The sequence below is a fragment of the Poromitra crassiceps genome (genome assembly GCF_964638095.1).
Source record: "Poromitra crassiceps genome assembly, chromosome: 13".
Lineage (NCBI taxonomy): Eukaryota > Metazoa > Chordata > Actinopteri > Beryciformes > Melamphaidae > Poromitra > Poromitra crassiceps.
The window spans coordinates 43,466,667-43,483,230 of NC_139644.1; the positions used below are offsets into that span (position 1 = coordinate 43,466,667).

The 16,564-nt window shown below is 49.7% G+C and overlaps 1 protein-coding gene across 1 annotated transcript in view; it reads left to right on the forward strand.

Annotated features, from left to right (window-relative positions):
* The window catches only part of LOC310788575 (serine protease 27), a gene marked incomplete at both ends in the record, with an annotated part of 24,141 nt that extends 8,434 nt beyond the window's left edge, over positions 1-15,707 (forward strand). The window contains 4 exons of the mRNA XM_083650107.1: positions 557-720; positions 1,329-1,500; positions 3,590-3,749; positions 15,698-15,707. Of these exons, the coding sequence (XP_083506233.1) occupies positions 557-720; positions 1,329-1,500; positions 3,590-3,749; positions 15,698-15,707 (506 nt within the window). The remainder of the gene's footprint in view (positions 1-556; positions 721-1,328; positions 1,501-3,589; positions 3,750-15,697) is intronic.
* Between the last annotated feature and the right edge of the window lie 857 nt (positions 15,708-16,564).

The window sequence follows — 16,564 nt, forward strand, 5'->3', positions numbered from 1 at the left end:
GCCAACATTTCATCAAAGGTAAGCTCAAGTAACGTTAACGGGGTATTTTATCATTATTGTAACGTTACTTGAGCTTACCTTTGATGAAATGTTGGCCGCAAAGACGTGTGTACAAACGGCTGAACAAACACAGCGTGAGAAACTAGTCGACTCGGCTGGCAGCGGAATGAACAAGTTGTTTTTGACCGTCAGGTGGGCGTTCCCGGCAGCACGTAACGCCCCCTGAAAGCTATGAATAATGTCAAGTGTTTACAATTCCTCGCTCACGTAGGACTTATGACATCATTGATGCTTTGGTCTCTGATCTCTGATGATGGACAATTTGTCCTCAGGGTTGTCAGTCAGTCAGTCAGTCAGTCAGTCAGTCAGTTAAAAATGTCACGTATTATTGCTTTAAAGGTAATAACCATAGTAACCAGACTTGTTTGCTATTGCTTTAGAGTCTCGGGACTTTCTTTGACTTTGCCTTCAGTTTCTGTACATCATTTTAACGCTGTCCTGCTCCTCTCCTCCCCTTGTCCCATTGGATTGACCCTGGATTGACCCTGGACTGCAGTGCCTCTGTCGGGGGTGGGGCCTCTACAGGAAGTAGAAGTGCCAATCATTGAGCAGACCTCCTGTCACAGGATGTATCAGGCTCAATCGTACCATGATGCAGTGGCTATCCGCTCTGACATGATCTGTGCAGGCTTACTAGCAGGAGGCAAGGACTCGTGTCAGGTAGCTGCAGGTTCTTACACTCCATAATAAAGGATCATTTAATGACTTAATTTTACGAAATGGAAAAATAAATTGCGGATGAAATCTCTTGGTTTGTATGCTAAACCCGGAAATGGGAGATGGGAGTGACTTTGGCTCTCTATAGAGAGGCAAAGTTGTGCTTCAGCACTGTACCAGAGATTTACATCCGCCATTTATTTTCCCATAGACATTTCGTAAAATGCTTATAAAATATATGTACTTCGTCGAACCAAACGGTTCAGCTAACGCTATAATCGGGAGAGACCATAGAACATTTCACTCGGACCAAATCTTTAAAAAGCAACATTGAAAAAATATTTTCTTTAAACCCGCATTTTTCTTACGTTTTGGTCCCAGTGAAATGTTATGCGATCTATCCTGTTTCTAAATATATCTGTACCGTTTGGTTTGAACCAGTAAAACTATTTTTATACGCATTTTACGAAATGTGTATGGGAAAATAAATGGCGGATGAAAATCTCTGGTACAGTGCTGAAGCAGGAAGTAGGCGGTCACTTTGCCTCTCTATTGTCAGATGATGGGATGTTGTACCCCTATACCCCCCCTTCCCCCCACTCTGTCTTCAGGGAGACTCTGGAGGACCTTTAGTCTGCCCTATAGACAACCACACCTGGATCCAGGCCGGTGTGGTGAGCTTTGGAGTGGGATGTGCCCAGCCCAACCGGCCAGGTGTCTACGCCAAGGTGTCTGCCTTCGCTAGTTTCATCAGATCCAAAGTCCCAGAGGCCCAGCTCATAGGTGGAGCCTCAATAAGCAGGACAACATGGACTCTAACACTAGGATATACGCTGGCTTCACTGCTGCCAGGACAACATGGACTCTAACACTATGGATATATGCTGAGTTCACTGCTGCCACAATAAGCAGGACCATATGGACTCTAGGATATACGCCAGCTTCACTGCTGCCACACACAATAAAGAGGTCCAGGTGGACTCTAACACTAGGATATACGCTGGCTTCACTGCTGCCAGGACCACATGGACTCTAACACTATGGATATATGCTGAGTTCACTGCTGCCACAATAAGCAGGACCATATGGACTCTAGGATATACGCCAGCTTCACTGCTGCCACACACAATAAAGAGGTCCAGGTGGACTCTAACACTAGGATATATGTTGAGTTCACTGCTGCCACAATAAGCAGGACCACATGGACTCTAACACTAGGATATATGCTGGCTTCACTGCCTCAATAAGCAGGACAACATGGACTCTAACACTAGGATATACTCTGGCTTCAATGCCTCAATAAGCAGGACAACATGGACTCTAACACTAGGATATACTCTGGCTTCAATGCCTCAATAAGCAGGACAACATGGACTCTAACACTAGGATATACTCTGGCTTCAATGCCTCAATAAGCAGGACCACATGAACTCTAACACTAGGATATACTCTGGCTTCAATGCCTCAATAAGCAGGACAACATGGACTCTAACACTAGGATATACTCTGGCTTCAATGCCTCAATAAGCAGGACAACATGAACTCTAACACTAGGATATACTCTGGCTTCAATGCCTCAATAAGCAGGACAACATGGACTCTAACACTAGGATATACTCTGGCTTCAATGCCTCAATAAGCAGGACAACATGGACTCTAACACTAGGATATACACTGGCTTCACTGCCTCAATAAGCAGGACCATATGGACTAACACTATGGATATACACTGGCTTCACTGCCTCAATAAGCAGGACCATATGGACTAACACTATGGATATACTGTATACGCTGACGTCACTGCTGCTAGTATGGAGTGTTAATGTGTAAGTGGAAAATGAGCATTTAACTTTGGTTGGTTCAGGGTTAGTTCCAGCTGCCATAGTCAGCACTACTTTTTCATTTTGAAAACCTTGTACACATTGCTTGAAAACTATCCTGCATACCAACGGTTACAGGTAGTAGTAATGTTGGTTGTCAAAAGCTACTTAAATGGTATGGAGGTTCACAGGCTGAAAATGTTTAAAATATTGCTTGAAGAAGCTAAAGCATGGTTATCTGGAGATGCACACACCACACAGATGAGTCTGTAAATGACAAACCATTTTTACTATGTGCACCGAAATGGAGTTTTAATACAAGCCTTTTTGTGCTTCATATGCATTAGTTGTGGTTCTCAATACTGTTTCTCAGGACCCAGATACCCATTTACACTGAGCCACAATGTGTAAATGCAACCAAGACGTATTGGAGACAGGTTAGTCCGATTGCTCAAACCACCTTGGCAGGTGGAGGAGGCCCACCGCGCTTCAGCTATAAAGGCAGGTTCCTGAGGTCCGGTGCATCACAGAAGAGGGACGCAGCATCAATGAAGAAAGAAGATCTGGAGCAGCTCGGACTAAAAAATAGCTTTATTTAGGTCCTCAAGTTTACCAAGTGTAAATGAATCGGTCTCGTCAAGCCGCATACAGTCAACTCCTCCCAAACAGAACAAACAAACAATGCCCTTAACCCATTGATACCTGATGCAGCATTTGTGTGTGTATCCCTTTAAGACTTAAAGGGATACACACACCCCTGGTAGTGGTAAGTTTTGCTGCCTGGTCATGCTTGATTTACAGAAAGCTTTTGACACGGTGGATCATTACATATTAATCAAGAAGTTAAGAGCTATGGGTTTTAATGATAGATCACTCAAGTGGGTGACCTCATACTTTGAAAATCGTACTCAAAAGGTGGAATGGAACATTGTCAAATGAAAGAGTCATGAGATGGGGGGTGCCTCAAGGAAGCATCCTCGGGCCTTTGTTCTTTTTATTATTTATTAATGATTTCAATGCTGCTGTCTCCTGTAACCTGTTTCTGTATGCAGATGACGTGTTAATGGTCTCACACAGAGACAAATCTGTGGTGGAGGACACTCTGGGTGCTGAGCTGGAGAGAGCCTGTGAATGGCTCTCGGCTAACAGACTGTCCCTCCACACAGGCAAGTCTGAGGCCATCCTGTTTGGCAGCAAAATCAGACCAGCAAGGTCACCGGGTTTTGCTGCAAAAATAGGAGACTGTACACTCAAGGGCACTGACAACATCAAATATCTTGGATGCGTCTTGGATAACTGCTTATCTGGTGAAAAAATGGCATTGACTGCTCTAACAAAAATTCACCAACGAATAAAATTCCTAGCTAGAAAAGCGGTTTTCTTAGACACTCAGATATTACACACTCTTGCCGGGGCACTAGTGCAAAGTCACTTTGACTATGCTGCCACCTCATGGTACACCGGCCTAACACAACGATTGAAGGACAGGCTGGAGACAGCCCAAAATAAATGAATCAGAGTAATACTGAAGGTACACCCCCGTACTCACCTTGCCACCAAGCACTTTGAAAGTCTCCGATGGTTATCGGTTGAAAAGCGCATTTTATATATCAAAATGCTCACTTTTAAAATCACTTTACATGAGGTCCCGAGGTACCTACTAAACTACTTCTTACTTGTATGATAAACACATCAGCACGCTACTCGAGGTAGGTCGACAGATTTTATACCCTGTCGATTTAAAAGTCTGATGGGAAAAAATAGTTTCAGGTACAGTGCAGCAGTTCACTGGAACAATCTGCCAAGATAATTAAAAGCAAGTACTACTGTGAGTCTGTGACCAGTTTTAAAAGAGCCCTTAAGTACTGGCTCCATAGAAATGCACTTTAAATTACTGGCTCTATGGCAATGCACTTTACATTTATTTTATAGCCTTTTTATTTATTTTATTCTTTTTATAAGTGATACATTGCCCTGCTGCTATTTGCTTTATCTGCTGCTATTTGTTTGATCTTGAGTTCCTTTAATGTAACCGCTCTCCGTTGTTTTATGTTTTTTAAATTGTTTTAAGTGTTTTATGTTTTTTATGCCTCGTCTTACTATATGTTTTATGTGACGACCACAATGGAAATAAGCCTTAGGGCTTTTTTGTGTTTTTATCCTCTGTGATTGATATATTGTCTGTTCTTTCATTACTATATGTACTGTTGTGTTCTTTCTTGTTTTATCACCAAATAAATTCATTCATTCATTCATTCATTCATAAATTCATTCATTCCCACAAATGAGGGATATACACGCAAATGCTGCATCAGGTATCAATGGGTTAAAGTCAAGCTGAAATTAAGAATGCCTTTTTAACTATTTTAGATCACATCCCTGTATACAGTGCTAAATGTATTGTAGCGAATCAGCAGTACACATACAGGGGTGAGCATTGGTAGTGTCTCGACTGCAGATAGGAACTGATGTGTGGGAGTGTTGTATTGGGGAACACTATGCTGTGGGGATACTTCCGGAGTGAACTGAGCATGCGCGTCAGTCCACACACACTACTTGGAGGGAAAGCTGCTAGCTTTGAGCGTGACAACCGCTGAGAGTTGTAATATAACTAACTGTGAATAAAGACCCTTGTACCATCAAGAAGCCTCTGCCTCATGAGATAACGGATACGTTACACTGGCGTCAGAAGTTTAAACGGTGAATATTGCCTCCAGATTAGCGAAATGGTTAACAAGTTCCTGAAGAAAGAGCGCAAGCGGCTCAACCGAGAGGCGGGAGAGGCGAGAGCCGGGGCAGACTACCAGCCGGCCGAGGAGGATGATGTCTGGGTAGACGCGGTAGACTACCAGCCGGCCGAGGAGGATGATGTCTGGGTAGACGCAGCTGCTACCACAGGGATCCAAGAAAGAAAAACAACAGAAAGCCTGGGGTTGGTGAAAATAAAATCCGAGCCAGACAGAGCTAGCACCGTAGCCACGGAAGCTAACCCGCAGCCCAAGGGAGCTAGCAGGCAAGCTAGCGAGGCGGGAGAAGGAGCGGAAGAACCGGGACCGGTGAGAGTGAAGATCGAGCGGGTTGACACTGCCGCTGTAGCCATGGAGGTTGTGCCACAGACCAGCGGAGCCAGCCTACGGCCCGAGGACAAAGACGGGACACGGGTCGAGGCGGCAAAAGACGGCGAGCGGCGGGGAAGAAAGGAAATCACCCCGCCAAAATTCAACGGTAAAGTCGAATGGGAGGCGTACTGCAAGCAGTTTACAGAGGCTGCAGATTTGAATGGCTGGACGAGAAAGGAGAGAGCCAGCTACCTCGTCATGGCCCTCGAGGGCGAAGCTACAGCGTGCGTGTCGGCAATAGCTGATACAAAGGACTCGGATGTGGTGATGGGGGTCCTGCAGAGACGTTTCGGCCGATGCGAGGAGCAGGCCATCGTAGCCGCAGAACTGTGTAACAGACGCAGACGACAGGGTGAGTCACTACGTGCACTGGCAACGGACATTGAGACTCTCAGCCGGCGCGCATACAGCCAGCTACCGACGGAGACGCTGGATGGACTAGCCCTAAGCTACTTTGTCCAGGCCATCGAGCCACGGAGCCTAAGCCAGAAAGTAACGCTGGGACACCCGAAAACATTGGGAGCAGCGCTGGGGCTGGCACTGGAGATAGAGACAGTAGAAGGCTGGGACAAGAGCAGCAGCATAATGGAGGCCGCCCCAGTGGTCAGAATGGCCGCGGAGAGCCAGTTACAAGAAGAACCAGCGTGGAAGACGGCCTGGGCAGAGCAAAGCAACACGGTGAGAGAGCAGGGCGACAGGGTGAAAGAACTGTCCGAGTCAGTACAACAGCTGACAGAACAACTGCTCCGCAGAGCGACCCTGCAGCCCAACCCCGCTCGACAGCCCACTCAGCGGAACAACAGCTGGGCCAGAGGGAACATGATCTGCTGGGGATGCGGACGCCCCGGACATCGGGAAGCAGACTGCCGCCGGAGAGCGTGGAACCAGGGAAACGGCACAGGGCCCGTCCAGATGGGGCGAGACGGGTCTACGATGCCACAGTCCCCGTAGCCACATCATCGCAGGAGGGGGCCCACCGACAGCAACGGAGAGGTGGGGCTCCGCCGGGCCCCGAAGTAGACGACATCGCCGGAGCTGTCAGCATGCAGAGCGGGCCGCGCGCGATGAACGGCTGCCATGTTCCAGTCTACATACAGGGGAGATACTGCGCCGCCCTGGTGGACACGGGGTGTACGGCAACGCTGGTGAACGTCAACATGATGCCCGAGGGGACGCGCCTGGAGCAGCCAGCAGCACAACTACTAAGAACAGTATCCGGTGAGTTGATGCCAATGAGGGGGAGGGGACACGTAATGATAACAGTGGGAGAACAGACAGTGGACTTTCCGGTGTGGGTGGTAGAAATGACGGGACCCTGCATCCTAGGGGAAGACTACTTGACGCTAAACAAATGCACAGTAGACCTAGGAAAAAGCACATTGACATTTGCAGGGGGGCCAGTAGTCCAGATGGGCCACCCTCCCACCGTTCCAGAGGAGAGAGCTAATGTAAATAATATCACTGTATATCGCGTCACCGTAGTGCATGAGCCCCACCCAGCAGACCAAGCCCCTCCACAAAGCCCCACCCCTAGCCCACCTCCAAACACTTGCCCTCAGCCAGCGCAACAGGCAGAGGGGGAGAGAGAGAGGTTAGAGATGCTCAGGGGATTGCACAAACGCCAAAGCGAAGGGTTAGAGACCCAGCAGAGCGATGAACTGTGGAGGGTACTAGAGGAATATAAAGACATTTTCGCCATGTCAGATGATGAGCTAGGCTGTACCCACCTGGTGGAACACGAAATAGACACGGAGGGGGCGCGACCCGTCAGGTCATATCCCCGTCGGATCCCAGCGGCGAGGAGAGAGATAGCGAACGAAGCTGTAGAGAACATGCTGCGGGCGGGGATCATTGAGCCATCAGACAGCCCGTGGGCGTCGGGGGTAGTGCTGGTGAAAAAGAAAAATAGCTCCAAAATGCGATTTTGTGTAGACTATAGGGGGCTGAACAAAGTAACAAAAAAAGACGCATACCCGATGCCCATCATAGAGGAACTGTTAGACGCCGCGGGAGAGTCATCCTGGTTCTCATCCCTAGACCTCCGTAGCGGGTACTGGCAGGTGCCCCTCCGCGACGATGCCAAGCAAAAGACCGCCTTCCGCACAGAGAAGGGGCTGTGGCAGTTTCGAGTACTCAGCTTCGGGCTGTGCAACGCACCAGCAACGTTCGAGAGGTTAATGGAGAAGTTGCTGGGAGACATTCCCCGATCCGAATGCGTCGTGTATTTAGATGACATCTTGACACACGGGGGCACGTTCCAGGCCGCAGTGGGGGCGTTACGAAAAGTCCTGCAGAAGATAGCAGAGGCGGGTCTAAAGTTACACCCAGACAAGTGCCACTTCCTGAAGAGGAGGGTGGAGTTCTTAGGGCATGGCATCGGCGCGGGGGGCATTCGCACCCTAGAAGAGAAGACTCAGGCGGTCATGGAGTGGCCCACCCCCAGAAACAAAGGCGAACTCGAGAGCTTCGTAGGGCTAGCCGCATACTACAGGAAATTCGTGAACGGGTTTTCTAAAATAGCGGAACCGCTGTTCAGGTTAAAAGAGAAGAACGCAGACTTCCACTGGACGACAGAATGCCACCTAGCATTCAAAGCCCTCAAGAAAGCACTGACCGAGTCTCCAGTGCTTAGAGCACCAGACCCCGCCCTGCCTTTCCTACTAGACACTGATGCCAGCAATGGGGGTATGGGAGCCGTGCTGTCCCAGGCGGGGCCGGACGGGGAGCGGGTGGTGGCGTACTATAGCAAGACTTTCGATAAAGCAGAACGTAACTACTGCGTCACCCGCCGGGAGCTCCTCGCCGTAGTAGAAGCACTAAGACACTTTAGATATTACCTCCTGGGACAGCCACGGTTCACCATACGGACCGACCACTCGGCGCTGCAGTGGCTATGGTCCTTCAGAGAGCCGGAGGGACAAGTGTGCCGCTGGTTAGAGAAAATGGCAGACTACAACTTCACGATAGAACACAGGGCAGGGGCGCGCCACGTCAACGCAGACGCCCTGTCAAGACGACCCTGTGCAGAGAGAGGGTGTACGTACTGCGAAAAGAGAGAAGGAAGAGAGAGAGAGCTCCAAGAGGAAGCTAGGATCTGCCCTAACCACACAGGGGATGGGCCAGTGTGCAGGACGCTGCGGGTAGCAGAGGCAGCGGATTGGAGGGGCCACCAAGAAAACGACAGAGAGCTGTCACCAGTACTGCAATGGGTAGAAGAGGGCCAGAAGCCGCCCTGGGAAGAGGTGGCAGGGGCCACCGACACAACCAAAGGGCTGTGGGCGGGGTTCGACACCCTGAGTTTGAGTAACGGAGTGCTGATGAAGTCCTGGAAGGAGCCAGCGACAGGAGAGCATAAGTGGCGGAAAGTAGTGCCGACAACGTTGAGGGAGGAGGTGTGCAGGAGCTGCCATGGAACTGTAGGGGCTGGGCACTTCGGGGTAAACAAAACGCTCCGCCGTATCAGACAAGGTTTTTATTGGGGGAGGATGGGGAGAGACGTACAGGACTTCTGTCGACGCTGCGACCTCTGCGCAGCGTACAAAGGCCCGTTAGATCAGTCTCGCGCCCCGCTTCAACAGCTAGCAGCAGGAGCCCCCATGGAGAGGGTAGGGGTAGACGTGATGGGACCTTTTCCCTGCTCAGACAGTGGGAACAAGTACGTCCTGGTCGCCATGGACTATTTCACAAAATGGCCAGAGGCGTACGCACTACCCGACCAGGAGGCGGGGACGGTGGTCGACGCACTAGTAACCGGCATGTTCAGTAGGTTCGGAGCACCAGAGACCCTACACAGTGACCAAGGGAGAAACTTTGAGTCACGAGTGTTCGCCACCATGTGCGAGAAACTGAACATTAAAAAGACACGGACCACAGCATTGCACCCCCAGAGCGATGGCCTTGTAGAAAGATTCAATAGAACGCTGAAAAAGCAGTTGGCCATCCTCACGGAGGAACACCAGAGGGACTGGGACACGCACCTGCCGCTCATCCTCATGGCCTACAGATCCGCCACACACGAGTCCACCTCCTGCACCCCAGCTCTGCTCATGTTAGGTCGAGAACTGCGGACACCAGCAGAAATAGCGTTCGGCAAGCCACCAGATGCACTGGACGCTCCCCCAGGGCGAGAGTATGCCAGGAGGCTACAAGATCGCTTAGAGTCCGCTCACCACTTCGCTCGGGACCAGCTAGAGAAAGCAGGCATGAAACAAAAAAGGAACTATGATGTGAGGGCAAAAGGAAACCATTTCCAGGGGGGGGAGTTGGTCTGGGTGTACACACCCCAGAGAAAAAAAGGGCGTAGCCCTAAACTGGACTGTCACTGGACAGGCCCATGCAGGGTCATGGAGAGAATGGGGGAAGTGGTGTACCGAGTGCAGATGCCACTTGGTGGCAGGAAGGTACTCCACAGAGACAGGTTGGCCCCATACCGGGGGGGGTGCACCTTTCCCCCAGATCTCGGCCGCCCGGCGGTTTCACCTAGACCAGCTGAAAGAAGGACTCTGTTCCCACAGAGAGGGGCGTCCGGCTATGACCGGGCGGGCCCCACCCAGGGGCGTGAAAGCCCAGAGACACTGCAGGTGGGATCAGCCCCGCAGGCAGATTCACAGAGACTAACACGGCCACGGAGAGAGCCAAGGGCTCCAGGACGATTCCACAACTTTGAGTTGTACTAAAAAAAAAAAAAAAAAAAAAAAAAAAAGAGAGGAGATGGTGGTTGGAGATGTTGTATTGTTGTAACAGAAAGTAAAAAAGGTGCATGACATGAGATATTGTGGGGGAGATGATGTGGGGAAGTCTGAGAGTACAACATGCTGTGATTGAAAAAAAAAAAGAAGCTGTTAAAGAAAAAAAAAAGATGTTTTGGTACAAGGGGGTGTGTGATGTGTTATCAACGTGGGCGTTGACCTTATTGTTGGGCGGGGAGTATGTAGCGAATCAGCAGTACACATACAGGGGTGAGCATTGGTAGTGTCTCGACTGCAGATAGGAACTGATGTGTGGGAGTGTTGTATTGGGGAACACTATGCTGTGGGGATACTTCCGGAGTGAACTGAGCATGCGCGTCAGTCCACACACACTACTTGGAGGGAAAGCTGCTAGCTTTGAGCGTGACAACCGCTGAGAGTTGTAATATAACTAACTGTGAATAAAGACCCTTGTACCATCAAGAAGCCTCTGCCTCATGAGATAACGGATACGTTACAGTATGCAACAACAACACAATCACAAAAATCCAATTTATTTGGTTTTTCACATCAAAAGTCACCCATGCTGAGTTCATTCATAATCATAACGATATCTACAGTATGCTGATTTCTGGTAGTAGCCTACTATCACATTTCTACCCCATTTCAACCAATCATATCTGACATGACAGCTGTCAATCAATCTTCATGGCTAGGAGAACATTCCGAGCAGGCAACATGGCTGCCTACATGGGCAGACTTTTCTAGCCCATAAATGTTAATGTACTTAGCCAAGTAGCCTATGTAACAGTACAGTAACATACAAAATAAAACAATAATGTCGTCATTTAATGTATAATGCAAAGTAGGCCTACATGTAACTGGCTCGTTAACTTGCATTTCCAGGAATATCGTTATTTACCACGGCTCGTCGGACGCTTGAAGGGGGTCAGCCAGCACTCTCCCTTTCCTCTCACTTTACCCCATGGCCTGATTCACATGGTTTTATAGACAGTTTTAACTTGACAACAATAACAACCGTCACAACCCACCTGAATATCCGGTTTACTTCCTGTATACATAGCTGAGCGCAGGCTGATATTCGGCTCATATTAAATGTTAACGTTAGGCCGTGTCTCCGACAGACACATTAACAAGGTAGCCTATTTCGGTCTTTATGTCTTGTAGTAGTAGTTGTTGTTGTTGTTGATAGTTGCCATAACAACCAACCACCCCTGTCGGAAAGACGTGCACACGCTGGGTAGGAAGCGTTGTTGTCCCGGAGGCGATTTTTTTTTTTTCGGATGATGGCGAAGGCATAACCCGCCCCTCTCTGCCTCTGATTGGCCTAGCGTCACATAACCCGCCCCTCTCTGCCTCTGATTGGCCTAGCGTCAAACTTCCATCTAAACACATTCGCTGGCTATCCTGCATTACATCTCTTTCTACAGTCTGTGGTCAGACCGTCAGACTCAGTGGGTCAGACAGACATACAGCAGTTACGCTTGCTAGCCTGCATGAAAGACGCCAGTGTGTTTATGTTTTTAATATAGTAATATAATATATATGGTTTATAACGCTGCCACTAATCAGAGGCAGAGAGGGCCAGGGGTGGGTTATGCCTTCGCCGTCATCCAAAAAAAATATCGCTTCCGGTAAGCTAGCTAGCTAGCTAATGTTAGCTGCTGGTTGGTTGGCTAACTAGCGAATGTTAGCCGTTAGCTAATGTTAACACATTAACTAGACAAACACAGACATGCAGAGCTCCAAAAACGGAGCAATTCGTGATTTTGTTACTGTAGTTTCTGCAGAGTAACGTCCATGTTACGGATCTGACGGATAGTGCAGTAACAGTCAGCAGCTATGATAGCGCAGCCAGGGGGGGGGAGGAAGTCCATATATGGTCCATCCGGTTATGGGGCACAGGACATTACGTCATCACAGGATAACGCGATTGGCTGGCTCAGATCTGTTCAAATCTGAGCCAGCCAATCACGTTGTCCTGCGTTGTTTGGACGTGTATAAAAGGCGACCGCAGATGGGGGTGGGTGGGGGGAACCAGAGGAGAGCCCAGGGGGAGAGGAGAGGGGGAACCAGAGGGGAGAGGGAGAGAGGGGGAACCAGGGGGAGAGGAGAGGGGGAGAGGAGAAGCGGAGAGGAGGGGGGAGAGGAGGAGAGGGAGAGAGGGGGAACCAGGGGGAGAGGAGAGGGGGAACCAGAGGGGAGAGGGAGAGAGGGGGAACCAGGGGGAGAGGAGAAGCGGAGAGGAGAGGGGAGAGGAGGAGAGGGGGAACCAGGGGGAGAGGAGAGGAGAGCAGAGGGGGAGAGGAGAGGGGGAACCAGAGGGGAGAGGAGGAGAGGGAGAGAGGGGGAACCAGGGGGAGAGGAGGGGAGAGGAGAAGCGGAGAGGAGAGGAGAGGAGAGCAGAGGGGGAGAGGAGAGGAGAGCAGGGGGGGAACCAGAGGGGAGAGGAGGAGAGGGAGAGAGGGGGAACCAGGGGGAGAGGAGGGGAGAGGAGAAGCGGAGAGGAGAGCAGAGGGGGAGAGGAGAGGAGGGGGGGAGAGGAGAGGGGGAACCAGAGGGGAGAGGAGGAGAGGGAGAGAGGGGGAACCAGGGGGAGAGGAGAAGCGGAGAGGGGGGGAGAGGAGAGGAGAGCAGAGGGGGAACCAGAGGGGAGAGGAGGAGAGGGAGAGAGGGGGAACCAGGGGGAGAGGAGAGGAGGGGAGAGAGGGGGAAAGGAGAGGAGGGGAGAGAGGGGGAAAGGAGAGGAGAGGGGGAACCAGGGGGAGAGGAGAGGGGGAGAGGAGAGCAGAGGGGGAGGAGAGGAGAGGAGAGAGGGGGAGAGGAGAGGGGAGGAGGGGAGGGGAGAGGAGAGAGGGGGAGAGGGGAGGAGGGAGAAGCGAGGAGAGAGGGGAGAGGAGGGGGAGGAGGGGAGAGGGGAGAGGAGGGGGGAGGGGGATAGGGGAGAGGAGAAGAGGAAGGGGGAGAGGGGAGAGGAGAGGAGAAGAGAGAGGGGGAGAGAGGAGAGGAGAGGGGAGGAGAGGAGAGGAGGAGAGCGCCGCCAGCGGTGGGGGGCGCCCCTTGAAGCTTCCCCCCCCCCCCCCCCCCATGGGCGGGGTATCCGGGGATATGAGTCAAGCGCGTGCGGGGGAGGGGGGGGGGCATAGTGGCTGGACCCCTCCAGGGGCACTGCCATCTCTCTGGGCAGCCCTGGTAGTGGAAGCGATCATCTTGCTCTAAAATGACCAGAATGGGTGTTGTTCAAACTGAACATTTATTTCTTCAACATGCTGCAGCAGAAAGGGAGATAAACAGTGGACACTATTTTCGTAGTTAAGCTATGAAGTAGCCTACTTCCCCCCGCAGCATCGTGACATTGAATGAAAGTATAGGCTTGTTTGAGATGACTTCTGGCTCGCCTGGGAAGCAGGCGAGAGCAGCCGAGTGCAGTCAGCCAATTAGAGGCAGAGAGGGGCGGGTCATGCCTTCGCCATCATGGGAAAAAAAAGATTGCGTCCCGGAGCTAGCCTGAGAGGCTAATAAAAGGTACATGTTACAGAGTAAGCTGACTATCAGTAGGCCTACGTTATTGCACGCATAGGCCTATCTTTACATTTAAACGTTTACATAGCAAAAATATAAATCGAAGTAGGCTATGTCAGTGTTTTCCCCTGAATAGCTGAGAAAGTGGACACTGTCAATAGTTAGCTGTGAAGCTGATACAATTCAGGTGGTGGTAATGCAACATTTAAGGATGCCAACCGCCATAAAACACAGAAGAAGAAGCTGAGAAAAAGGAAGTGCTGTGGGGTTGCAGCTGGTGAAAACCGTCTATATATGAGCAAATCACCAATATGGATCATACTTCTTTTTAGACCTGGATAACTTTGCTTCGACATAACAGTGATTATACCGGACATGCAGAAAATCTACTTTGACAAGCAAAAAACAGTTTTATTTTTCAATATAAATAGGTGGAGCCTGGGAAATGAGGGTTGACTTGAATGAACAGCTAGTCATCCCAGCATATATAGTTAGCACCCGGCTACGTCCGTTACTGTGGTCTGAGGTAGAGAAGAGAGTTTATTTTATCGAACTCACAGTCCCGTGGGAAGATCGAGTTGAGGAGGCTTATGAGCGCAAGAAAGCTAGGTATGCTGAAATGGCAGCAGAGGCAGAGCAGCGAGGTTGGAGGGCTCGAGTGCGGCCTGTAGAGGTGGGCGGGGACACCTCGGCATTCCGAAATGTCGGCATTCCGAAATACCGGCATTCCGACAAAATTCTAACCCTAACCTCGCCATTGCGAAAGAACCCTCCCCCAGACCCTAACCCTAAACCTAACCTCTCCCACCCCCCACGCCTAAGCCTAACCTAACCTCTCGGCGAAACATTTTTTGGAGATAAAAAAGGGCCGCCTCTCCGAAAGCATAGAAGTCAATGATCGGACACTTCGGAATGGCGAGGTGTCCCCGAGGTGGGCTGCCGTGGTTTTGTGGCAAAGTCCGTTATTGCCTTACTAACTGAGTTGGGCATTCGGGGACGGAGCCTGAAACTTGCGGTTAGCAACATGTCTCAGGCAGCAGAACGAGCAAGTGAATGGCTGTGGATAAGGAGGAAACATGCTAGCTGGGGAGCTCGCTAAGGTCAGATTGATTGTTTGTTGTTGGTCATGATTAACGGTCCGCATCAACAGGGCTGAATCATTGACAGTGGTGGTGTAGTTAGGGATTGTTTGTTGTTGGTCATGATTAACGGTCCGCATCAACAGGGCTGAATCATTGACGGTGGTGGTGTAGTTAGGGATTGTTTGTTGGTCATGATTAACAGTCCGCATCAACAGGGCTGAATCATTGACAGTGGTGGTGTAGTTAGGGATTGTTTGTTGTTGGTCATGATTAACGGTCCGCATCAACAGGGCTGAATCATTGACAGTGGTGGTGTAGTCAGGAATGTCATACCGAATCGACCTGGATAGCTAGGCTTAGATAGTGAGGTAATATGCAGTTGTGCGGTGGTAGCATGGAGGGGGGTGTTTCCAGGACGCTGGATTACACCGTTAAGCCTTCTTGAGGTGTCGTGGGCCTAACTTAACGAAACGTCGGTGAAGGAAGGTGCCCACTTGAAAACCCCAATGACATGCTTCATACTGCTGTTGGCTAGGGTAGGTAACTGGTGATTTGTGTCTTGTTTATTAGTTTGTTAGCCTGTTAGCTTGTTTTATTCTGGATTGGGCTTCTAAATGTGTTTTTCCTCGGATTTTGGCACAAGGGATAGTAACATCTTGTCCTGTGTATTAATTAATAAATAAAAAGTAGTTACCACTTATCCCATGCCATGTGCTTCTGTCCAACAGAGTCAAGTAGAAAGGATACATGCTCCCCGAATTCATGGTCACATGACAACATTATGTGCACGGTTGCATAGATCAGTGGTTCTCAAATTTCAAATTTCACATGAAGGACCCCTAAACTGACAAAAATTATCCCACCGACCCCATTTCATAGGATTTTGTCCCACGGTCCCCCATTATGATAATAAGCTTGATGCTTTTAGATGTTTTATTACAGAAAGTGTATAAAACCCATGGCCAAAATAGTCATTGTGTTACTTAGAAATGGAATTATGGCGCAAATAAATCACCCCCCTTTTGGCTGGGGACCCCCTCAAGGACCCCTGGGGGTCCCCGGAGCCCCATTTGAGAACCACTGGCATAGATACAGGGGGTGGGGTGGTGGGTCAACTTACCCAGTAGCTCAACTTACCCCACTCAGTCTCCCCTACTCAGGAACTGACCAACTAATCATTAACTACTATACCCACAAACTGAATTTAACTAATCATTAACTAATGATTAACTACCCTCACAAAGTGACTTTAACTGATCATTAACTAATCATTAGTTCCTCATTAGTTCATCATTTAGTTAGGCTACCTAAAACTACTGGAAATGTTGTAGAAGGAATCTCCTGCGCTTCAACCCCTCCACAGAGGGAGGTCGGTGCTCTCAGAACAGGACAAAACAATGTAAACAGGTCAATGGGCCACTTCCAAAAGGACTAACCCAATGAGTGAGCTGGAGCACACGAAGTCACTTAAATAAATTTAATAAAGGTACAAAACTGACTACTGGAAATGTTGTTTGCCTTATAGTAAAGTGTTACCATTTCGGTACCAACCCCAAGTCTTTATTTATTATTTGAACGTTGCAGAAGTGGAAACT